The 23,779-nt window shown below is 51.5% G+C and overlaps 1 protein-coding gene across 3 annotated transcripts in view; it reads left to right on the plus strand.

The window, feature by feature from the left end:
* Window positions 1-1,755: 1,755 nt before the first annotated feature.
* Window positions 1,756-23,779, plus strand: part of ATP2A3 (ATPase sarcoplasmic/endoplasmic reticulum Ca2+ transporting 3) — a 54,228-nt gene continuing 32,204 nt past the window's right edge. For 2 of the 3 annotated variants that reach the window (XM_053961170.1, XM_053961171.1), the window contains exons 1-4: window positions 1,756-1,930; window positions 21,935-21,952; window positions 22,361-22,443; window positions 23,603-23,707. In XM_053961170.1, coding sequence (XP_053817145.1) covers window positions 1,813-1,930; window positions 21,935-21,952; window positions 22,361-22,443; window positions 23,603-23,707 — 324 coding nt within the window. In that variant the 5' untranslated portion in view covers window positions 1,756-1,812. The remainder of the gene's footprint in view (window positions 1,931-21,934; window positions 21,953-22,360; window positions 22,444-23,602; window positions 23,708-23,779) is intronic. The other variant, XM_053961172.1, reaches the window with a different exon arrangement.

The following is a 23,779-nucleotide window of genomic DNA, read 5'->3' on the forward strand; positions in this document are numbered from 1 at the left end:
GGGTATGTTTCTGTAGAAGTTGGGTTTGTCACCCTCTCAGAGCACTGCCAGCCACCATCAGCTACAGGCTTCTTCCAGCAACAGTGGGAAAACTGGAAGTACCTGAAAAGTCAGAAGTTGGTGTTCACATGGGGAGAGTCACTGGGAGCAGGTTTGAGCCGGGTCATGGAAGAGCTGCTGGAGCGAGGGAGCCGGGCCAGGTGCACTACGTCGAAAATCCCACAGGTGTGGTGGTGGTGGTGACCCTTAGCTGGATTGTACCGTGGATTTTGGGGCAACCCTCCTTTTCCAGATCAGGGTAGCTGTCATGGTGCTGCTGGTGGTCTCTGCTGCCTGGGGGAGCTGCTAAAAACAGTCATTTTGCTGCTGAAGAAGTCATTTAAGCAGCCTGTCACAAAGAGGGATGTAAAGCCCTTGTGTGGTGTAACTGGAGCTCTGGCCCATCTGGAGCTGGGCAGGACAGGGACAGGGAACCTGGCTAAACAGGGGAGTGAGGTTGAAATATCCTTGCAAAAACATAAGAGCCTCCAGGACAAGCCCATTCCTCAAACATGGATGCTCTTCCTTCTGTGTGGGGACAAGGAGCACTGAGGAGTGTGAAGTGTGGGGTGTCCCAGGATGTCTGGGACAAGCACAGTGAGGCTGGTGCTCAGGTTGTACCACACAGGAGGTCCCTTGGATCCTTCCTCTGTCTCCCTGCAGTGACAATTTACATCTCACATTTCCAAAGACAGAGGCAGCCCAGCACAACTGCCTCTCTCTGCATACTGTGCATTGATGGGAGCAGCGTCAGTGGTTTCCACAAGTGTCAGGCAGGGATTTGTAATCCCAGGGCTCCTGCTGCTATCATACAGTGATAATCCTGATCCCACCAAAGTCAGTGGACATGGAACTGCTGTGCTTCCAGAAGAGTAGGAGCAGGGTTGGGGAATGCTCAGTTTCCAGCTGGAAGTAGGGTGCTGGAGGGGACCCAGAGAGCATCACTCTTAGGCAGTCCCCTTAGACCCCACAGCTGAGCTGCACCCATGCAGCATTCCCACCTCCTTCTATTCCTCCTGATATTTTTAATATTCTTTTTTGTGATGGAAATTTTACCTCTCCTCTTAACTGCTTAAGAAACAGCTATTTCCTCTGGACTGTTTCCACTGCCCACAAACCTGCCCACTTCTCAGCCTGGAAATCTGACAAAACATCAACAGGCTGAGAGAGCTGGGCTGCTCAGCCTGGAGAAGAGAAGGCTCCAGGGAGACCCCAGAGCCTGTCCAGTGTCTAAAGGGGCTCCAGGAGAGCTGGAGAGGGACTTTGGACAAGGGCCTGGAGTGACAGGACAAGGGGAAATGGCTTTAAGCTGAAGGAGGAAAGATTTAGATTAGACATGAGGAGGAAATTGTTCCCTGGCAGGGTGGGCAGGCCCTGGCACAGGGTGCCAGAGCAGCTGTGGCTGCCCCTGGATCCCTGGCAGTGCCCAAGGCCAGGTTGGACACTGGGGCTTGGAGCAGCCTGGGACAGCGGGAGGTGTCCCTGCCACGGCAGGGGTGGGACGAGATGAGCTTTAATGTCCCTTCCGACCCCTGCCCCCGGCGGGCGCGGGGCCGGTGCCGCAGCCCGGGGGTCCCGCGGTGCCGGCGCTGCCGAGGGGCGGTGCTGGGCCCCGGGGGAGGCGGGGAGCGGCGCGGGGCGGTGCCGGGCCGGTGCCGGGGCGGTGCCGGGGCGGGCCCGGCGCCGGGCGGGCGGAGAGGTGCCGAGGCATCGCCGTGCGAGCGGCGCCCCGTGTGCCTCCTGCGCCCCCGGCCAGCACCCCCGGGCCGGGGCATGGAGGCGGCGCACAGCATCCCCGTGCTCGACGTGCTCCGCCGCTTTGGGGTCAGCGAGAGCTGCGGGCTCAGCCCGGAGCAGGTCCGTCGCAACCGGGAGAAGTACGGCCCCAATGGTCAGTGCGGCGCCGCGGGATCGCCGTGGGATGCGGGGCGGGGGTGGGATGGGGCAGCGCTAACGGGACACCGGCATCCCGGCTGGCATCCTCCCTATCGGGACCGGGACCGGCGTGTGGACCGGGATCCTCCCTAGCGGGATCGGGATGTGGACCCGGACCCTCCCCGCCGGGATGGAGATGTGGACCGGGATCCTCCCCGCCGGTACCGAAGGGGTGCTGCCATGGGTCCCCCCGGAGCATCCTCCCGGCCCGGCTGTGCGGAGGATCGGGGGGGATGTGCCGCGGGACACCTGTTGATTAGGGCAATAGTTATCGGCTTTAATTAAAGGCTAATTACTGAGGGTTCGAGCGGCCAGGAACGTCGGCAATTAGCGGGGTGTTAATTCCGCTGGCGGAGTGACAGAAAGCGGGGAGGGACAGCGATATCTCGTTACCAGGAAGGAAAGAGGGGAAGGTCTCATTGCCTGCGGCTGACAGAGGGAAGCCCCAAAAGAGCCGTGAGAGGTGTCCTGGTGGGGTTGGGTCTCGCTCACCCCTCCCAGCACCCTGGCTGCGGGTGCTGCTGTGGGACAGGGAGCGGTGGTGAGGGCACGGTCCGTGTCCCGGCCCTGCCGGTGTCACACTGACCCGGGGGACCCTCTGCGAGCAGCTGGGCATCTTCACGGGACTGAGAAGGGGAATTTGTAAACGTGGGTTTTGAAAGTGTTCAGTGTGCCCAGGAGGGGCTGGCTGGGGTGTCTGGACCTATGCAGGTGATTTTAGGGTGGCTTTGTTCAAGCTGTGACCGAGGTCGTTACATCTGCATAGGAGCCAAGAGAGGTTAGGGTGGTTTGCTCCAGTGCTTTGGAGCAGTGAGTCCCTTCTCAAACTTCTGCAAGGAGATCCGTGTGTAAACTCTCTCCTGGGTTGGAGCTTGTTGCATCTGCTTTTTGCTTGATCCTCACGGATGATTCTAAGGAAAGCCTGAGTAGATGCTGGCAAGATTGCTGTCTGCATTTCTGTTTGTTGGGAGGGCTGTATTAGGTGGGATCAGAGGGCTGTGACTCCTCCAGCCCTGTGGGCAGCTGAGCTGTGCTGAGCTGTGCTCAGGGCCCCCCATCCCACCAGTGCTCCCCGTGCCAGGCAGCTTCAGCTCTGTTCCCTGGCCAGCATGGCCAGGGCTGCACTTGGGAGCTCTTGCCATGGAGCACCTGCACCAGCTGCAAGCAATGGAGCATCACGTCTGCTCCTGTTAGGCTTGATTTTGGAGAAGGGCAGCTGGGGACCTGTCTGGTTAACTGGGAGGAGCCCCTCTGCTTTGGGGGCTGAAGGCAAAATACATCCTTATGAAACAGGTGGCTGGTCTGATTTCAGGGTATAATTGCAGCCAATTTCTGTGCCATGCCCTGGCCCCACAGGAGCATGTGGCAGAGGGGTGTGTGTGCTGTGCAGCAGGGTGTCACCGATGGGCATCACCACTGTGGGGCTCCTGGTGGCTTTGTCCCTCTGTTTGCCCAAGTGAATCATCATCACTGAGTCAGGCACGTTGGCTGCTCAGTGCCACCGGGCTCTGCCTTGAAAAAGGGAGCTCAAAGCTGTGACGTAGGTGCAGAGCCAAGGGTTAGTGGTGGCAATTAGTTTGCCTTCAATTTTTTTTTCTTTTTGCTTCCTCCTCTTGCAAGCAGTGTCTCTGTACTCTCCTCGCTTGGCAGTTTTGTTTCTCATGCCCTCCAGCATTGGGTTTCTCACAGGCTGTTGGTTCACAAGAGCTGCTGACTTTGGGGTGTCCTGTGTCTTTCACCTTCCAAGCACAGCTCTGCAGCTCCTGTACTGCACAGCTCGCAGTGATGTGCCTGAATGTTGAGAGCAGTGATGTGGGCAGTGCAACCCTCAGTGAAATGTGGTCAAAGGTTTTTAAGAATTCTGAACTTTTGCAATTTCTGAGCAGTATTTATATTTTTTTCATGGTGCAAATGAGACATAGACAGTTTAGAACAGCTTAAAACCATGCAGATAGGGACCTGTGTGGTTTGCTTGATTTAAAACCTTGGTTTTAAGCAAAAAGTGGGGTTTCTTTCCAGCATGGTGAGAAGTTGTTGGCTGTGTTGTGGCAGCAGGCACCAACCTCTTTGGCTCTGCTGGGATACCCTTGAGTGTCCTGTCTGGGAGCAGCTTGGGACAACGAGCTGGGCTTGGAGATGGGCTGTATTAAATTGCATTTCAATTTAGGTTTAAATTCAACTCTAGCAGCAGAAGTGTGGGGCAGTTTGGTGACTCGTTTGAGCTTGCACAGAAGGGGAAGAAAAATCTTGTGTGGCTTGAAGTGCAGAGCAGGCCTTCAGCTCCAGCTACTTTCATTTTCGCACCCTCCTGTCTCACATTCATTCATTTTCTTCTAATCTTGAACTCTAAACTGGCAGTGTGGTCGTGAATCACAATCTGAAATACATCATCTTTCTGAAAAACTGCCTCCTGACATGCTTCATAGAGCTGCTGGCTGCTGCTTTTTTATTGCATTTAAAAAAAATATGAGCTGCAACGAGCTCTGACGTTAAGTGAGAAGCAGCCATCATTGGTGTGACTGATACAAAATTATTTTATTTTTGGGGGGCGGTATTCTTTTGGAGCTTAAAATTGTTTTTTTTCAGATCCAGTGCTCACAAACACATTTGCAGAAGGAAGCAGAGAGCAATACTGATTATTTGGTATCTCCAGCTTGTGGCTGGGGAGCCAAGCAGTGCAGTACAGATTACTGGAGTGGAAGAAGATATTTCTCCATTAGGAAGAGCTTGTGTTGTCGTTTCAGCTCTGTCATCAGTGCTGTCAGCATGGCCTTTCATTTGCCAAGGAAACTGGAGAAGCTGCAGAACATTTAGGTCTCACCATGGCAATTCTGAATCTCCCAAGTCAATTTTAATTAATAAATGCTTTGGATGTCTCACATGTGCCTGGCAGGTGGTTCCCTATACCTCATCCCATCCCAAGCTCCACAGGTTGCTTTTAGACCACAAAACTTTAAAAAAAGCCCCAAACAAACAAAAATAACCAAATGCACATCTGTTATTTTAAACAGACTGAGCAGGAGGGTACAGGCATGCACCCTTCCTGAATGTAAAACCAGGGACACAATTTCCCTTGAAATGATTTGATTTTTGCCAAGGAATGACAGATGTAAACAGGAGTTGCTTTGTTGACAGACAAGTGATTTTTCTGTTTTAAATATAGCTCTGATTTATCTCTTCTAAATGGATTTCTGAGTGTAAATGAGCGTACATTTCAGGCAGGATATTGCTGCCATTAATGCGTATGCATAATTTTATTTGCTCCATCGGTAACCTAAATGGGCTGTGAATGTCAGCGGAGTCAAACTCGAGGCTTCAGCATAGGGGTGTTTATCTCATCTGGTGTCTCATCTTCTCTGACTCTGAAGCAGAAGCCCTGCTGTGGTTGGAAACTCAGCTGGGCAGGACCATCCTGCCCATCCGCCCTCCTTGGGGGCTCACCCATCCTGTTCTTCACCCGCCCTGCTCCGGGGGTGACCCCACGGGTACCCTGTGCTCTGCACATCCCATGCCTTGCTGAAGGTGCAATGTAGCTGTGTCTAAGTGTTACTCAAACCAGCTTCAACTCAAAGCCCACCAGAAAATCTGCTTGTTTTTTTCCACCACACCTCCCTGTGTCTCTGCAAGCCTCACTCAGGATCCCCAAATCTTCGTGTATATTCTCCCATGTGCATGCCCAGCCTGCCTGGGCAGGAGGAGGAGACATCCCCAAGCCCAAATCCAGCCTGAGCTGCGCTCCTCCTCTCCTCAAACCCACCAAGGCTCATCCTCACATCTGAGCCCCTGTTTTGCTAGAAACACCACCGATCTCTGATTTATTTGCATCCTTTCCCCAGGATGTGTGTGTGCATCCGTCGGCACACGCGTGTGTCTGCGCGCACTCCGCCTGCGGTGCGGGGCCTGACATTGAATTAGCTGCTGGCGGTTGCTAACGAGCCAAGGTTATGCTCCAGCTCTCTCCTGACAATAATAAAAAGAAAAAAAAACGAAAAGAAATAAAATTTCTATTTCACGCTGAAGTATTTGAGGTGGCAGCAAGAAGAGGAAAAGCAGCATTTTCTGAGTCATCAAACTCTGCGCTCTGTTCCTCTGTGCATCGCCCACCTTTTCCACCCCCAAAACACACGCTGAACAGTCTGATTCATAAACATGCTACAGGTTGTGGGGTTTTTTTTTCTCCTCCTCCAAATCCTTTCCCTGAGGAGACATGCTGAGGCATTCAAACCTTGCGAGTGCCTTCAAATTTGGGGAGAGACTACACAAAGTTTTCATAATTGACAGGGAAACTTGGGATTTTCATCTCCGTGCCATCCTCTGAGGTTACCTGCATTCACACCTACCTTTAAAAAAAGCTGTGAATCAAGAGCAATGTTCAGAAAAACTGACATCTGCTGTCTAAATGCTGCAGGAACCAGGGAAGGAAGATTTGCAGGGCAGGAAGACACAGAAACTCTGCTGTGGGAGAAGGGATTGTGCCTGCAGGTCTCATGTTTACCCCTGGGGTTGGTCTGCCTTGTGGCACAAGTGTTATTTCATGAATATTTTTAATTCATTGCTGGTTTTAGAGCTGGTGCTACAAAACACTGATTTAAGAGGAGCTGGATGCACTGTGGATGCCCAGATCCTGGCTTGGGATGTGCTGCTTCCAGTAAGGGGCTGGAACATGTCCTCCAAAAACACCTTTAGCAGCAGGATCCCCCCCTTCTCCCAGGATAATCCTTTTCCCCAGTAATTCAGGTGGCTCTTTTGAGGTCCCTACTCCAGCCAAGAGTGTATGGCCATCCTAGAGCCATACTTGCCATCACCACAAAGTCACACCTCCGCTCTTTGCCATTTCAGCACCACTGGTCTTTCTGCATGTTTTAAGCCTTTTCTTACCTCCAGATCTGATTTGAAGTGTTCCATTTCTGTGGTCATCTCCCCCCAGGGTAAATCCCAGAAAAATCCTACTGATAATTATGTTGCAAGCGAGTTTCCCTTTCTAAAGCTTCTCTCAAACCCATTTTTCTTGAGTAAAAGGCCTCACTCCATGCCTGCTGTTGCTGTTGCTTTCTTTCTCCCAAGGAGAATTTTAATTTTTGAGAAGCATCCAAGCTGCTGCCTTTTCACTCTGCGTTTGATCTGCTCCTGCAGAAGGGTTGGTGTGAGAACAGGAGGCTCCTGGCTGTGGGTTGGCTCTGTCCTGGCACAGCCACAGCCCAGGTGATGCCTCTGGCACGGACCCCATGGTACATCCCTGAACAGGGGCCAGGGGTGCAAATGCTGGCACAAAGCAGGGCTGAGCAAGGCTCAGGGCTGAGCAAGGGACACTTCAAGTGACTTAAAGCAGGTGGTTGTTGTTTCTGGTGGTGGCAGCTGCCCTGTGCAGCACTCAAGGCCATGGTTGATCCTCTATGCATAAAAGCTCCCCGGAGAGCAGCGTTCCCAGGGCTGTCCTGTGATTTGCATCAGGGATCTGAACTGGCCAGCAAAAGGCATCAGGAGCCTCACAGGGCTGCTGGCAGCCCTGAGGTTCTTCTGTTTTCATAGTCCTAAAAAATGAAGTGGTTTGATGCTGTTTTGTATGCTCAAACCTCTGGAGGAGCCAGCTTTGATTTTTCTCCCACACACAGTGCTTGCAGAGTCAGTTGGGATGCTGAGATCCCTCCAAAATATTTTGCATCCTGTGCCTTTTAACCAGCTGGTGCTGCCCCACTCCTGGGGGAGGGGCTCCTCCCTGTGAGGCATTGCTGAGGCTGGACCAGCCTCAAAACCCTTCTCTTGGTCCATCAAGTTCACCTGGGGGCCAGTGGATGATCCATCCCTGTTAATGTTTTCAGGGCTGTTGAAAGAAGGACTGAGAAGTTAAGAGCAACACCTGGGCTGTATTCCATGGAGGAATAGGGCATTAAAAGCAGAATAACAAACCTCTTTGGGCAGGTAATGCTGGACATGTGGGTGCTGACATTGCACATGGGTGCTCTTCAATTCCTACTCACTATTTTCGATGGGAGAAGCCCATCAGGGCACTTAGGCAGTGCTCCCTGCCCAGTCCCTTGCTTCTCTCTGCTGGTCACGAGCAGTGGGAAGCAGACATGAGGCTGTTTTCTGCTGGGCTGCCTGCTGGGATGTGGGTTAGTGCAGTAATGGGCTGGAAAAGTGTTCCAGAGAGGAGGCACTGGGATGTGGACCAGGAGCTGAGCATGGTGATGTTTTCTGGCACTGCTGGCACTCATGGTCTCAGTTACAAGGTCAAAATACATGATTATCAGAAGAATGTTGGGGTTTTCTGCTTACTTTTTTATATTTCTTTCATTTTTTCGCTTTTCACCCTCCTTTTTTTCCCTTCCCCTTCCCCTGGTTCTCATGGGATGCCACTTCCCATGGCATCTCAGATGGGGTGAAGGCAATGCAGGCAGCCCCTCCTGCTCAGCTGGAGCACCTTGGGCAGGAGAAACAGCTGGTGCTGAGGGCACTGGGATAGGTGGGAGGGATGGATGGAGGAGAAGGGGCCTCTGCCCACTCTGGGTGGCAGCAGGAGAGAGCTGTCTGGTTCAGTCCAACCCAGTGCAAGATTAACACGCAGAAAACTCAGAAAGCACCAACCCCACAGCCCATTTATTATTCTGCATAGGATAACTTTTTTGGGGTGGTATTGTTACTCTTTTTTTTTTTTTTTTTTTTTTTAATTTCAGTGTTGGTAGCACTGGAAGTAGAAAGTTTATCAATAACCTATATTTAAAAAAAAAATCCCCCAGTGCTCGGTGGAGCTGCTGTTGGTACCAGTTACCTCGCTGGAAAACAGGTAGCAGAGATCTGGGCTGGAAGTGTAGAAATGTTGAAAAAACCGGAGCAGCAGCAGAGAAAATTGTGGTTACTCCAGTGTTTCCATGACGTGAGCGTGCACCGGAGGCTCCTCCGTGGGCGGTTAACCCCTGGCAGGCAGGGCTGCCTGCTCCCCCCTCATCCCAGCGCTGCCTGTGAGGAAGAGCTGCACGGGAGGCTCCTAATTCCCCTCAGGATTAATGCTGATGGTCCTCTCCACGCTGGGTGGGTGAGTCGAGCCAGTCATCTCGTGCAAGCAGGGTCACATCTGAGTCCAGAGAGATGTTGAATTAATCCTTGCCAGCGATTAACCTCGTGTTTGTAACGAGCATTTGCTGGTTTGCTGTGGGAACCTCCCGGTTTTTGAGGTTTGGCTGCTCGTTATCACTCTATAAAAACCTTTTCTCTTTCTCACCCGCAGAGGTGGTGAGTCTGTGGTCAGGCTGTGGTTTGGTGGTGATCCCATCTGTCCGTGTGCTGCCTGGTCCAACACATCCCTGGACATTCAGGACATGTGGTGGCATCAGTTTGTGACCTGTGATGGCTGAAAGCTGAAATGTTATACCTCTTGTTGAAATCTAGATCTATAGTAGTCCTAAACCTAAGTGTCACTGCTCTGATCATCAGAATCCTCCTAACGTTTAAATGCTCAGAAATCTGCGGGATGTGCTGATGCAGGTCCTGGCTTGGTACCCTCTGGTCCCACATGAACCCACTTGAGATTAAATATACACTTATATATCCCATTTGAGATTCTATTTACATGTTCTTCATTTGAGATTGTATATGTATGTCCCATTTGAGATTACATGTGCTCCATCTGAGAGCAACATATATCCAATCTGAGATTTTGATATCTACACATATATATATCCCATTTGAGATTTTATATATGTATATAATTTCCCATTTGAGATTATAGATGTATGTCTCATTTGATAACCAACTAATATAACTTATTCACCCACTGATAGCTTATATATATCATATATATAGTATATGTATAGTAAATATATGTGTATATGTGTAATATGTAGACAGTATTTTAATTTATATATATATACACATATATATATGCATATATATATGTATATATACATGCACACACACACACACACATATATATATATATATAAATGTCCCACCCACAGTAACATTTGCAAGTAACTACGGGACACCTTTGAACAAAAAACCCCTTTATGGAGGGAAAACAAGCCAGAGGCAGTAAAAAGCTGTTTGTCCCTCTCGGGAGCTGGCAGGTCCCCGCACTCGAGGACGAGTGGCAGGGCCAGCCCGCGGCAGGGTCACGGTCCCTGTCAGGGGTGCGATGTTTTGGGGAGGAAATCCGCTCCTTGCTCTTGCGTGTCCCCTGTGCCCCTGGGTTCCTGCCCGCGGTATTTTTGCTTCGGGTGTTTCCTGCTGTGGAGGCACTCCGAGTGTTTTAAAGCGGCGGGGGAGGGGATGCGAGTGAAGCCGGCCCGAGGGCTGCGCTGGCTCCTCTCCGTCCCTCCAAGCGCTCCGCTCAGCCGCGGGTCCCCAAAGCCACCGGCTCTGCTGCGGCTGCCTGGAAAAGCTGGCCCCTGTGCTGGGGCCAGTCCCCACAGCTGCTCCGTGTCCTGCTGGGGATGAATGGCCAAAACGCTTTTTTTTTTTTTTTTTTTTTTTTTTTTTTTTTGCTTGTTTTGTTTTGTTTTGTTTTTTCCTTGTCTTTCTGGAGAAACCCCCTGGAGCGCTTGCAGAGCTGTCCTCAGAGCAAACGCAAGGTTTTTTTGTGTTAGATATGTGCTTTATTATGCAGGGTGGGTTTTCTAAAATTATCACTTAAAATTTATCATTATTATTAGCAGTAGTATTAATAGTATCATTATTTTAAAGATATTTCTTCTTCTGGTTTGGAAACAGTTTTCCTTGCACCGGTCGGTGATAAAATTCAGTTGTTTTTTGGGAAGGCTTTGTGGGTGGGGGAGATTCTCTCCTCTTCTGTTTCGCCACGGGGAGTGAAAGCTCAGAGATGCTCGAGGAGGGGCTGAGCTGGGCTGGGCTGAGCTGGGCTGGGCTGAGCTGGGCTGGGCTGAGCTGGGCTGAGCTGGGCTGGGCTGGGCTGAGCTGGGCTGAGCTGAGCTGGGCTGGGCTGGGCTGAGCTGGGCTGAGCTGGGCTGGGCTGGGCTGAGCTGGGCTGGGCTGAGCTGGGCTGAGCTGAGCTGGGCTGAGCTGGGCTGAGCTGGGCTGGGCTGGGCTGAGCTGAGCTGGGCTGGGCTGGGCTGAGCTGGGTTGAGCTGGGCTGAGCTGGGCTGGGCTGAGCTGAGCTGGGCTGGGCTGAGCTGAACTGAGCTGGGCTGAGCTGGGCTGAACTGAACTGAGCTGAGCTGGGCTGAGCTGGGCTGAACTGAACTGAGCTGGGCTGGGCTGAGCTGGGCTGAACTGAACTGGGCTGGGCTGGGCTGAGCTGGGCTGAACTGAACTGGGCTGGGCTGGGCTGAGCTGGGCTGAACTGAACTGCGCTGGGCTGGGCTGAGCTGAACTGGACTGAGCTGGGCTGGGCTGAGCTGGGCTGGGCTGGGCTGAGCTGGGCTGGGCTGAGCTGAGCTGGGCTGGGCTGAGCTGGGCTGGGCTGAGCTGAGCTGGGCTGAGCTGAGCTGGGCTGGGTTGAACTGGGCTGAGCTGAGCTGAGCTGAGCTGGGCTGAACTGAGCTGGGTTGAACTGGGCTGAGCTGGGCTGGGCTGGGTTGAACTGGGCTGAGCTGGGCTGGGCTGAGCTGAGCTGAGCTGAGCTGAGCTGGGCTGAGCTGGGCTGAACTGAGCTGGGCTGAGCTGGGCTGGGCTGAACTGAGCTGAGCTGGGCTGAGCTGAGCTGGGCTGAGCGGTGAGCCCGGGCTCCCGCAGTGCCCGAATCCGCGGGGATCCAGCTCAGCTGGAGCTTGCCCAGCAGGATCCGCCTGCTCCCGGGAGCCGGGCAGCCGAGGTCGGGATAACCCTCCCCTCACCTGCCTGCTTGCACTTTCCTTTTTCCATTCTGCAACCGCCCAAGTCAACAGAAGGGCTAAATTAAGGAATCTGTGGGGAGTGAGTGGAAAAGTGAAAATGAAAAAGGCTGGCTCAGCAGCGCAGGGCGGGAGAGGGGAAGTGATGGAGCTCTGCTCCTGGTCCGTCACAGAGGGTTCCCCTCGGCTCGTCTTTGGGGTGTCCTTTGGGGTTTTGCAGTTTTTCTGGGCTTTTCCACGCTTTGAGAGCCAGAGATCTTCTCTGCTCCCCTCCGGAGGGAGTTCCTGCAGTGACCCAGGAGGAGGGGCTGCTCTGCAGTGCTGGCTCAGGCACGTTCTGGGGTTCCTCTTCTGTTTATAAAACCTAATTCAAATTATTCTTCCCTTTTCTACACAAATATATTTAGATTTCCCTGTATATATATCTATGTATCTATATATAGATATATATGATATTTTTTCCTTATGCACGAATATATGTTGGTATCATGTATATATAGATATATGTATCATATTTCAACTTTATAGTCACACACACAGATACTATTTATATTTGGAAGGTGATTATGAAAAAACCCTAGAAGGGACTCATATTTCCAGGGATCTCCAAGTATCTCATTCCAGGAAAGGAACTCCTTCAACTACACAGAAATGTGTGATCCTCAGAGAGCTCATCCATGAAAAGCATGAATTGTCCAACTTGCCCCTTTTTCCCATCCAGAAAAACAGATCCTTTCTATCCTACAGAAATTTTTTTCTTGTGATATAATCCAAACTGAGGGCTGGATAGACTTCATTTTCCATGAAAACCCATCCAAGAGGATTGCTGAAAATAGACTGTTCTCTGAGAACAGATACCAGAAAAAGCAAAGGGAGGGGTGGAGGCAGGTCATCTGGGGCAAGGAGTTCTGCAAAATAAATTAATGATTGATAATCTTAGTTTGAGTTAAAAGCAGCTCATTAGCACCCATGTGGATTAAGGGATACATCACCCTGCAGATGCACTGGATGTATTTTATCATCCTGGTTTTATTTATCATGGGAGATGGGCTGGGATGCCGTGTTCAAACTTCAATATTCCCCACAGGTTTGCCATGACAGAAACATTTCCTCCAGAAAACAAACAAATGGAAAAAATACTCCAACTCAACTCCCTCCAGACCACAGCACACTGAGGATGGAGTTGAATCCATTCAGCCTCGAGCTTGGGGCAGGGAACATTTCCAGCCCAGTGTTCACAGTCTGGGTGTTCATGATCCATAAATGCACAGTTTGTGCCCTGGGGCTTGGCTGCAGGCAGCAGCAGGATTGATTAAAACATATGGATTAAAAGATAGCAATTAAAACAAACATCAGCTTTTGGAGGGGTCAGGGTGAGCAGGTTCCTCATCTTGGCAGGGAAGGGGAAAAGATGCAGTTTGGATTTAAAAGCAATATCCTGTAGTTCTTCTTGTTGGTTGTTTTTTTTTTTTTTTTTTTTTTTTTCCTTTTTAAAATTGACACTGCAGGTTTGGGGCTCTGTTTCAGTAACTTTAGTTACATTTGTAATGTAATTTATTATTTCTGTTTCTTACTTATTATTTATTGGTTTATTTTCCAGGATATGCAAATGTAATATCCTTAATGGTTGCTTACAGCCTCATGGAAGTTGCTTGTCTCAGTGTAAAGGGATATTGGTCCTTGGGGAGGCAGTTTTGCTGTTCCCCCACTGAGCACAGCAGTATTTGCTGTGTTCTGAGCAGCATCTCTCCTCCAGAATCAAATGCATCCCTTTGGAAAAACACATCCTAGTCTCATTTTCTTACCTGGATTCTTTTCAGTTCAAATATTTTTTGGAAAAATAAGATTTTTCTTAAATCCATTGGGATTTTTAGGAAAAAAAAATCCCAAACACGGTTCCACCTTTTTGTTTCCCAATTCCTGCAGAATTCATCTGAAAGGCTCAGCCCAATTTTGGTTCCTCCCCTGGGGTGTTTGAATCTTCCTGGGGCTGGGCACTCTCTGAGCTGACCTGGCAGCGAGGGCATCACTGGGCTCCTGGCACTGCCACCTCTGCAGCTCCCTGTGCTTGCTTTCCTAAACTGCTTCCCAGCACTGCCAGGAAAATGTTATTAAGTTTTCTCACTGGGTGTTGGAGTCACTGCAAGTGGCCAAGGTTTGTCCAGTGTGCCTGGAGGGGACACAGATCCCCCACTGCACTGCCCCTGGCCTGGCTGGGGCTTTCTGCTCACTGTGCTGGGTGTGATGCTCTGGGTGGCAGCTGAGCATCTCAGGGATGTGGGGAGCAGCCAAGGGCTGCAGCAGAGCCCAGAATAATGAGACAACATTACTGGACAAAAATTCCCAATTTAATTAACACTTAGCTGAAAAATTAGGTTTAGGGTGATAAAGGAGGAAATAAAAAGATATTTCTAGGGTGGAAGAAGAGAATATATTGAAGTTGCAGCATGTCCCTTGTTTGGGGTTGTGGTAGTTTTGGCAGAAGGTTTCCAGATGAGCCAGAGTCACTTCCTTGCCTTTCCCTGCAGTTATTGAAAGGGTCTGCTTGAAGCAGAGGTAGGAAGAAGCAAAAAATACCCAACACGACCCCAAAACTAAAAAAAATCATGGAACTTTTAGCTTTATTTTCTTCAGGCTCCTGTAGTGGTTGTGGGGTTTTTGGTTTGTTTTCTTCTTTTTCCAAAACCGTTACTATTTAAATGCAGATTTTTAGCTTTTCCACCCGGGAGCCGGAGCTGGAAATTCTTTCCACTGCGTTGGTGCAGGAGGGAACAAAACACTGCTTTTAGTTTGCTCAAATAATCCATCCCTGGCTGGAGCCATGGGTTTCCTCCTTCCCACTCCCTCCCACTCCCAGAGCGATCCTGGGATCTGCTGCGGTGCTGATGGGGACAGGGGTGAGGGGACATTGCTTCAAGTCCCATTTCCCTAAGGTTTTTCCTTTAAATGTCTCCAAGACTTCATTCTTGCAAACGCCACGTGGGCACTGGAGCGGCAAGCCCAAGTGGCAGCTTCATTTTTCAGAGCAAAATGGGCAAAATCTTCTGGGATAGGTGGGATATTGGCAGGGAACCAATTTGTTTTTCACTGTGGCATGGGATGAGGATGCTCAGGGTTTAAGGCCCTGTGCCAGGACCCCCTGAACTGCAGTGAGGGGAAGCTTGTGCCCAACATCTTGGGGATGAGCCATTTCCAAGAATAAAGGAAGGGAAGTTTAAAGTGGGATGGGTGAGGCTTTCCTTATTTATTTCACACTGCTTCTTGGACTGTTGTTCAGATGCCACGCTCCCTCCTCCATTCCTGTTTCCCTCTCCCTGGACAGTGGGGCATGGTGGTGGTGGCTTCTCCTTCAGCACAGGAATGTCACTTCTGATTTTCTGGGGAGAAGGAGATAGCACTGGGCTGGGTTTGCTGGTACTTTGCTGCTCTTGGGGGGCACATTCAGGATAACTGCATTTCCTAGTCCCTGATCTGCTGAGATCAGCTCAGCTGGCCAAAAAAGGAACAAATGAGCCTTTCAGCTTTCCCCCTCCGACTGAGCAGTGGGTGCCTGGTACCCCCAGTTCTCCACTGGGACCCCGTCACTGTCCAGGGGGGATTGATGGTGCTGGGCTGGGTTCAGAACCTGTGAGTTTGAGGGTGGGATGAGCAGCTGGCCTGGAGCTCTCTCTGCCCCAGGAAGCCTTGTGACCCAAACCAGAAATTTTTGGGGTTGAATTTTTTGCCAGCCATTGACAGCATCCAGGTGCCAGTGAGGAAAGTGGTTGGATCATTTTACCCTAAAGCATTGCCTGGAAAACAGCAAGGATGTTTCTGGCCCTTAAACCTATGCTATCCATCCTCATGTGCTACTCACCCACCCCCAGCTGCTGCCATCCCTAGCTGGCCTGAATTTGCTTATTTTTGGGGCAGTGGATCCCCCAGCCAGAAGGGTTCTGGGCTTTTGCAAAGTGCAGGGCACGGCTGGAGCAGGGATGAACATTGGAGAATTACAGAAACAGCAAACCAGTGGTGTTTGCCATGGGAGTGGGGGGTTGTATCTTGTTTATTTTATCTTTCTGATGCCTTTTGAGGCAGCCCTGAACGAGTGGCTGTCGCTGGTGTAAGCTGACCTCTCTTGGCACACCGGAAAAAGCAGCTGTGAGGCGATAGGCAAATAAGGTGCTGGGGCTGGAGGGCCTCCCCACCCACGGCACACCCAGAGCCACCACTGCCTTTGCTCTGCAGGGGAAAGCACAGGAGGAAACCACCTGTGGCTTTGGGACCAGCTCCTTGGGGGTGGTGGAGGACAGGGGAAGGGCTGAATCCTCTGGGATTGTACCAGGCCATGGTACAAAGCAGAGCTTGGCTTGGCTGTGGCATCCCCCAAGGATGGGGATGGATGAACCCCCATCCCTGGAAGTTTTCAAGCCAGCTTGGACAGGGCTTGGAGCAACCTGGGATAGTGGAAGGTGTCCCTGCCCAAAGCAGGGGGTTGGAACAGGATGATCTTTAAGGTCCCTTCCAACCCAAACCATTCTGTGATTCTGTGCCCCCAGTGCTGTGCCTGCACCCCTGAGGTGGTTTTTAATGCAGGGTTATTTCCTGTGCTCCTTGGGTGGCAGACGCTCAGCACGGCTGGAATTGCTGCCTGCTGCAGGCCTGGGGGCTCACACGCTCTCACTGCAGCTGTGGGCTGTGGTTTCCATGCGTGGGTGGGTGGGCTCAGTGACCCCCGTGCCGAGGGGGTGCCCCGGGACAGCCCCTCGCCCTGCTGGGTCTCGCTCGGCTGCTTGGCTGATGGGGTTTAGCGTTTGGGGCTTTTCTGGTGAGAGGCTAAGCGAGCTTTGGGGTGTGTTTGCCCCACGTTGGTGCAGTAGCATGTGGGGATGTGGGTGCAGAGGCCGGGCAGAAGCTGAAGCAGGCACGGTCCCTTTAGCTGCACCCTGAGGGTGCCACTGTGCCCGAGCAGAGCCATCCCCTGCCCTGGCACATGGCAAGGCGGGAGTGCAGGGCCGGCTCAGGGCTGCTGCCGTGCTCGGGAGCTGTGCAGAAAGGGAAGCCGAGCTGAAGTCTTGGCACTCGGATCACTGCGTTTTGTCCTCTGGGAGCATTAGCACCATTAGGCTTTGATTGTTTGCATCCCAGATGACGCTGAAACACCCAGGCACACAGCTCCCAAACGCTGCTTTTCCCACTTCTCACCTCGAGGATGAGCAGCAGCCCCACTCTCCATCCTCGGGTGGGATTTATGGGCTGAGTGTGTGTTAAAACACCCTGGCAAAGCCTGTCCTGCCGTGCAGTCCAGCAGTTCTGGGGAGTGGAGGTGTGCAATGCTGGCTGTCAGTGGGGATGAGGCAGAGCAGACATCCCTGCAGGATGGGATCCTTCCCATGCAGCCGGCCCTGGGAAAGGCAGCCAGTTAAAATAACAGTTTATCCTGCCTGCTGTCTTGTGGGATGGTGGAAGGATCCCAGAGCAGCCCTGCCTGGGCTCCTGCTTTATGTCACAGGACAGGAGCTGCTCTCCCAACTGGGGTTACTTTAAGGTTTTCTTGCCCTTTTCACTACTATTTTACTGCCTGTCAGCAAAATCCAAAGGAATTGGATGCATCCTTTATTTTGTGCATTTATTTCCCCTTCCCTGCATAAGGGAAAAGATATTAAAGGCAGGAAAAAAAAAAGTGATTACAACATAGAAATATAGCTTGAATTAAGTTATTTAGAGCAGAAAGCTGGGCCTGGATGTGGTGCTCATCATTATTCTCCCAGAGGGCATCATGCTCTTCCCACATCATTTGGGGGCAGAAGTGTTTCCCATGAGGGAAATCTGATTTTATCCAAGGAAGCTCCTGAAATGGTGAGGAAAAATGGAATTTCAGTGTTCACCCTGCAGGATGTTTGCTGTTATGGATTGCATCCTAGTCTCAAATGTGCACCGGGGGTTGCTTTGCCACGTCCTGGCCTCTGAGATTGTCACCTTGTTCCTCGCTTTCCCCCAAAGCAGAGTGGGATACAGCACCTCAGTGCAGGATGGAGAAACCAGGTGCTGTAGGGATGTGCTCCAGGGATTTTTGCTCCTGTTACAGCAGGAGAAACTCAAACATTTCCCTGAAGCTGCCTCAGTGCCACCCTGTCCTAGTCTGTGTTTGCTTTGGCTGGGAGAGCGGGGCCGGTCCCCTGGGGACACGGGGGCTGTCACAGAGCCCCGGGGCAGCCGCCTGTGCTTGTGCTCCTGGGTGGCACCGGTGTTTATTTACCTTTTCATCACCTGATTCCCGTGCCCTGCCATGCTGCAGGCGCCAGCCCGTGGGCTGCCAGCCCTGTTTGAGTTGGCAGGAGCTGGAGATTCAGCTCCTGCTAAAATAGCCCGACGCCAGCCCCACGTCTGCCCAGGGTGGCCGGGCTCCTTGCACGCCCTTAGAGCATCTTGCCTGGATATTCTGCAGCCTGGTATGGGCCAAACGTCACCACATGATGTGATGGCACAGCGAGGAGAGATGTCATGATGTGACAAGCTCAGGGCAAGTTGTAAATGCCCAGCAGTCCCTGGAGCTGTGGATGTGTCCCTGCAAGGCAAAGCCTTCTGAGGTGGTGGGGCTGGGGGTGCCTTAACCCAGAGGGGACAGTGCTCTTTTGCTGGTGGGAATGGCCCTGTGACATCCAGGCTCCCACCACCCCTTGGGATATGGGATAGCTCCCCTTTCTTGGCTCCCAAGCTATCCCTTGGGATAGCTCCCCTTTCTTGGCTCTGCTCTCCAAAGCTGCCATGCAGAAGAGCAGGAGCAGAGGAGCCACAGATGTGTCCACAGGCTGCAGGTCCTGTGATGGGACTGCTCAGCTGGGGAAGCTGGATACTTGTGGTGCATGTGGGTGACCCATTTTGGGATTCTCTGAGCCACCATTACCACTTTCCACTCTCGATGGTGTCACTGCATTTGTGTTCTGGCTGTGTCAGGGAGCTTGTGCCCAGGGCTGGATTTCTGTGCTGAGCCACCATTCAAAGAAAGGGGCTATTCAGGTGCCAGCCAGGAGTTTCCATTTCAGCCTGTTTGCACTCACCATGTTGTCCCAAGGGAATGACAGATTTGGGATTTTGCTGGTTCCCTGCCTGTGGTGGGTTTCCCAGCAGGATGGGACATGGCAGCACAGCCACGGGGCTGACTGACACAGAACTTGGGGTTTGGGGGGTAGCAAACCCTCTTATTTCTACTGGGACTTTGGATGTGTCAGGAAGAAGCTCCAGCCCCAAACTTTCCTGTTTTCCAGTGTGGTTTTATCAGTTCACACCCAAAACTGTGGGCTTATTGTGATTTCCTGCCCTTTTTCTCTGGGTGTTCGGTGCTGAGCTGCCACTTGAAGAGTGGTGGAAGGAGTCACTGACAACAGAGAGCTGCCTGGTTATCACTGTACTCAAACTTGGGGGTTTGGGAGGTGCCTGCAGCAGTGTTGCTGCGTTTGAGGTTTGGTGACAGCGGTGGCAGTGTCACTGTGGCACCGCAGTGTTTCAGCTGCCTGCCCCAGTGCACGTGTTTCCTGAGTTCACAGAAACCCCTTTTCGTGCTTTAATCAAGATCTCATGCAAAGCCCCGGCTCTGTGAACGGTGTTGCTGCCGGTCTTCATGCAAACACAGTGTGGGAGAAGCACTGAGAGCCCTGTGGTGTTTCAGGTGGCTGCTCAGGTGGAAAGTCACCCCGGGGTACCCCGGCTGAGCCAAGACCTGTGAGACCCCCAGCTGCCTCCCCCAGGGCACCTGCCTGCCCTCAGCCCTCTCACCTTGCATGCTTGCACCCTTTGAAGTGGAGTCTGGATGGAAATAGCAGCAGCAGATCTCTTCTACTTTTAATTTTGGAGGCTCTCTGGGCTGGGGAGAGGAAGCTGGGGGTGGAGAGGAGCTAGCTGTGAGAGGACAAGAGCTCTGACACGCTCTGTAGAGTGAGGTGAAACACTAAAGGTGCTCCAAGATTAATTTTTTTCTTTGCTATAAAAATAATTATAGGCATTGTGTACTGGTCTGTGTCTCACAGTGACAGGGGATCAGAGCAGCCTGACCCAGGGGGAATGTGGGTTTAAAAGAGCTCATAGTGGGTGTGTCTGTGAGGACTGAGGACCTGGTACAGTTTGAAGCATGAACACATTCAGGCTTCTTGTGTTCACTGGTTGGTTTAGTGAAGGTAGGTTTGGTTTGGTTTTTTTTTTAATTCCTCTGAATGAAAATAGGTGATGGAAAACAGATGAGCAGGTTTCACTTCCTGCTTTCACTTAGGGCTCCACGCTGGGGGTGTTTGGAGACAGCCACAGTGGTGGGGCAGCAGTGTCTGCCTCGGGCTGATTCTTCTTGGACTCATCTGGTCCCTTATTCCCTCCCAGAAACACAAGGAGTTGGAGAAACATCTTGTTTTATCATAGAATTGTTAAGGGTGGAAAAGACCTCTGAGTTCATTGAGTCTAACCATTAACCCAGAGCTGCCCCCTGTTTCTTGTCACCCCCATGGGGTGCAGAAGTACACTGAGAGATGTGGGGAGAGGAGAAGGCTCTGGAGAGACCTCAGAGCCCCTTCCAGTGCCTAAAAGGGCTACAAGAGAGCTGGAGAGGGGCTTTGGGAAAGGGATGGAGTGGCAGGACAAGGGGAATGGCTTCCCACTGCCAGAGAGTATGGTTAGATGGGACATTGGGAAGGAATTCTTCCCTGTGAGGATGAGGAGGGCCTGGCACATGTTACCCTGAAAAGCTGTTGGCTGCCCCATCTCTGCAAGTGTCCAAGACCAGGCTGGATGGGGCTTGGAGCAACCTGGGATAGTGGAAGGTGTCCCAGCCCATGGCAGGGGTGGCATGAGATGAGCTTTAAGGTCCCTTCCAACCCAAACCACTCTGGGATTCTAATGGGGGCAAATGGAGACAAAACCCCATGAGCCACCAAAATCAGGGGGGTCACCCCTGAGCCCTCCCTGGGTGAGGACCTTACAGTCTTGGGCCCAACCTTGCCCACAGCAGGGCCAGCACACCCTTTGTGGCCCAGGAGCAAGAGGATTCCCTTGGAGGGTACCAGGGTTTGAGTATTGATACCTTTTTGAGACTACCTAAAAACAGAGGCCAGACAAAATTAAGATAATAAAAATCAGTTTATTTATATTTATTGAAGGGTCTTCAGGTACATTTAGGGCAGATGAAGCCCTCCAGGGGCTACACCCAAAATGGACAGTGGGTCACAGGTTTTCATATTTTTGTAGGTTTGGTGCATTTGCATATTGGGGGTTAATCTTCCAATTTCAGCTTGAGGTAATGAAGTCATTTACCCCAAGTTTGCTTCCCCCAGCTCACTTTTGTTCACATCTCTCGGGGCCTGAGGCAGTGAGGTGTCTTTGATTGCCAGGCCCAGAGAGGAATTGTTGTGTCTGACCAAAATTGGAAAGCTGTAGCTAACACTGTATATGGAGTTTAGAGTTATACACTGAAGAACTGCAGGATTACAAATATATGGAAAAAATACAAAAGCTAAAATCTTAGAGCATCATATTGTCCAGTGGTTGTGGGACCCATCACTGCACACGAAGGTCACGATCACCTCCGGGGCATGTGGGAATCTTGGGCAAACTGTGATGGGTGCTTGGGAGCCCCTGGGTTTCTCTCAGGTTCTGCAGGGGTTTGGGCTTGTGTTTGGCTGGGAGCAGCGTGGATGGAGGCTCTGCACCCCCTGGGGTGGGTTCAGGAGGACAGCTTGGAGCAGCTGAGCATCGCCTTTGGATTTGTTTCCTAGAGCGTTGCAAGCTGTAAAGTACAACAGATTAAATAGGAAATATGGTCTGAAAGTTACAGTCCCCAGTGGGGCTGTATTGGGTTTCTGGCAGGCCATTTTATGGGATGGTTGGACTTCTGTGTCTTGGATTTGGAGAGGGCAGCTCCTGAAGAATATTTTTTTAGGCAGGCTGAGTGTAGGAATAAATGCTGCTGGAGCCACTTGCAGCAGGGAAATGATGTTTCCAGTGCTGCTTACTTGGTGTTGGACTGAGAAGTTTGAGGACAAGCTGCCTTGATGTGGGAATTTGTGCAGAAGAATTTGCATTCTGGGGTACTGAGTGAACTGCTGGGCATAAGGGAAGGGATTGCTAGTCTGGGTCCAAATCACTAATGATCTTTTTATTTTTATCATTTGTTGCTGTATTGTGCTCCTTGGGCTGTTGATGAAAACCCACAGAGCTCCCTGCAGAAGAAGGTAAGTCGTGGGCTGGGGTGGCAGTACATGCCTTGAGTCTGGGTGGAGTGTGCTGGGGACAAGGAAGAGGGAATCTTTGGGGTCTTTTAATCTTGGTTTTAATCCCAGAGAAAGCTGGGCCGACAGTAGAACTTCCCTGTGGTGATGAGGCTACCTCTGTGAATAAAAACACAGAGGATTTGGTTTTGGTAGTTAAAAATAGGCCCAGTAAAAGCAGGGCAGTGCCAGAAATGGAAGCATTGCATTTTAGAGAGAAGCCCCACTGCAACGCTGCCCATGCCCTCACCACACCACAGCCCTGAAGCAAGCAGGGATGTGGTTCTGTGGTCTTAGGGCCTCGGTGGAGTACCTGTCTTCTGGGGATTTTTTTGAGCACTGATTGTGCTTGGCTTCATGTTTTCCCACCAGGAAAGTCCCTCTGGGAGCTGGTACTGGAGCAGTTTGAAGACCTACTCGTCCGCATCCTTTTGATGGCAGCTTTTCTGTCCTTTGTGAGTACCCAGAGCTTGGGGTGGCACCTTCTGGGGCACACACAGCCTCAGGTGACATCCAGGGAGGAATGGAGGGCAGGTGCCTGTGGCATGAAGGAGATGCAGCAGCAGAGTTCCTAGGGCTTAGTGGCAATATCACTGCATCTGCCTAAAGATGGGGCTGGAGGATTTTTCAGTAATGCTGATCAAAAAGCACCAAAAGTGATATCAAATTGCTCCCTTGGCTGCCTTCTGTTCCAGGCTGATGATTTGAGCCTGGTTTGCTGTGCACAGCACTGAACTGTCAGTTCAGTTTTGCCCACAATCTACTTTGGGAGCATTTCTGCATGAGAAGATGTTTCCCACCAAGGTGCTGGAGAACAACTGGGATTTTTTTTTTTGTATATTTGGCAGCAGGATGGCAAAGCTGAGACTCCTGTCTCTTCCTTTAGGATGTGACCCATGGGTAGATAAGGGGGAAGGCTGGTCCCTTGTGGGGTTTAATACATTCCCAAAACAACATGCAGTGAAGTGAATGCAGGTAAAGCAGGTGTGAAGCCCTGTGCCAGAGGTCAGGTCTTGTGCCAGTGCCTCTGTGACAGAGCAGAGAAGGTGTTGCTGTGTTGACACAGTGCAGGTTGATGAGCAGTTAAATGGAGTGGGAATATTTGTGTGTGTGCTTCATTTGTACTATGGTATGAGGCCTTTGTGGGATGGAGAGGGGGGCTCAGGGTGGTAGGGGCCACAAGGTCAGTCCCTGCTCTGCAGAGCTGCTCTTACTGCACTGATTATTTGTGTTGCATCACTGACCTTCTGCCCAGGAGGGGCTGCAGTGCTGCCTGGTCTCTCCATTCATCAGCTCATGGCCATGGGCTCCCCATGGGAGCACTAAACACAGAGAGAGGCTTTCCTGGTGCAGACACTCATTCAGGCATTGCACGGCTGCTTGCTCCAGCCCCACTTGTTCAATGCTTCAGCTTATCCCAGCAGAGGAGTGGAGGCTCCAGCAGTGGGATATGGCAATTCCACTCTGAGCAAGCCGTGTGGGTCTGGCCACCTCCAGGTTGTTTCCTCTGCAGCAAATAACCACCTTGTTTGGCTCTTCTTTCCATCATCCTTCTTAAAATGTTGCTGCTCTTGTTTGAACCACAATGTGCTCCTTCTTTTCTCTTGCCACCAGATCCTGGCCTGGTTTGAAGAAGGAGAGGAGACCACGACGGCGTTTGTGGAGCCCATTGTCATCATCATGATCCTGATTGCCAACGCTGTGGTGGGTGTGTGGCAGGTAAGGCACAGCCTGCCCTCGGGGTCTCTGCTCCACGTGGCTCAGATCCTTCATCTAAAGGTCTGGCTGCTT

Source organism: Vidua chalybeata, chromosome 20 (assembly GCF_026979565.1).
Source record: "Vidua chalybeata isolate OUT-0048 chromosome 20, bVidCha1 merged haplotype, whole genome shotgun sequence".
In the NCBI taxonomy this organism is placed as follows: domain Eukaryota; kingdom Metazoa; phylum Chordata; class Aves; order Passeriformes; family Viduidae; genus Vidua; species Vidua chalybeata.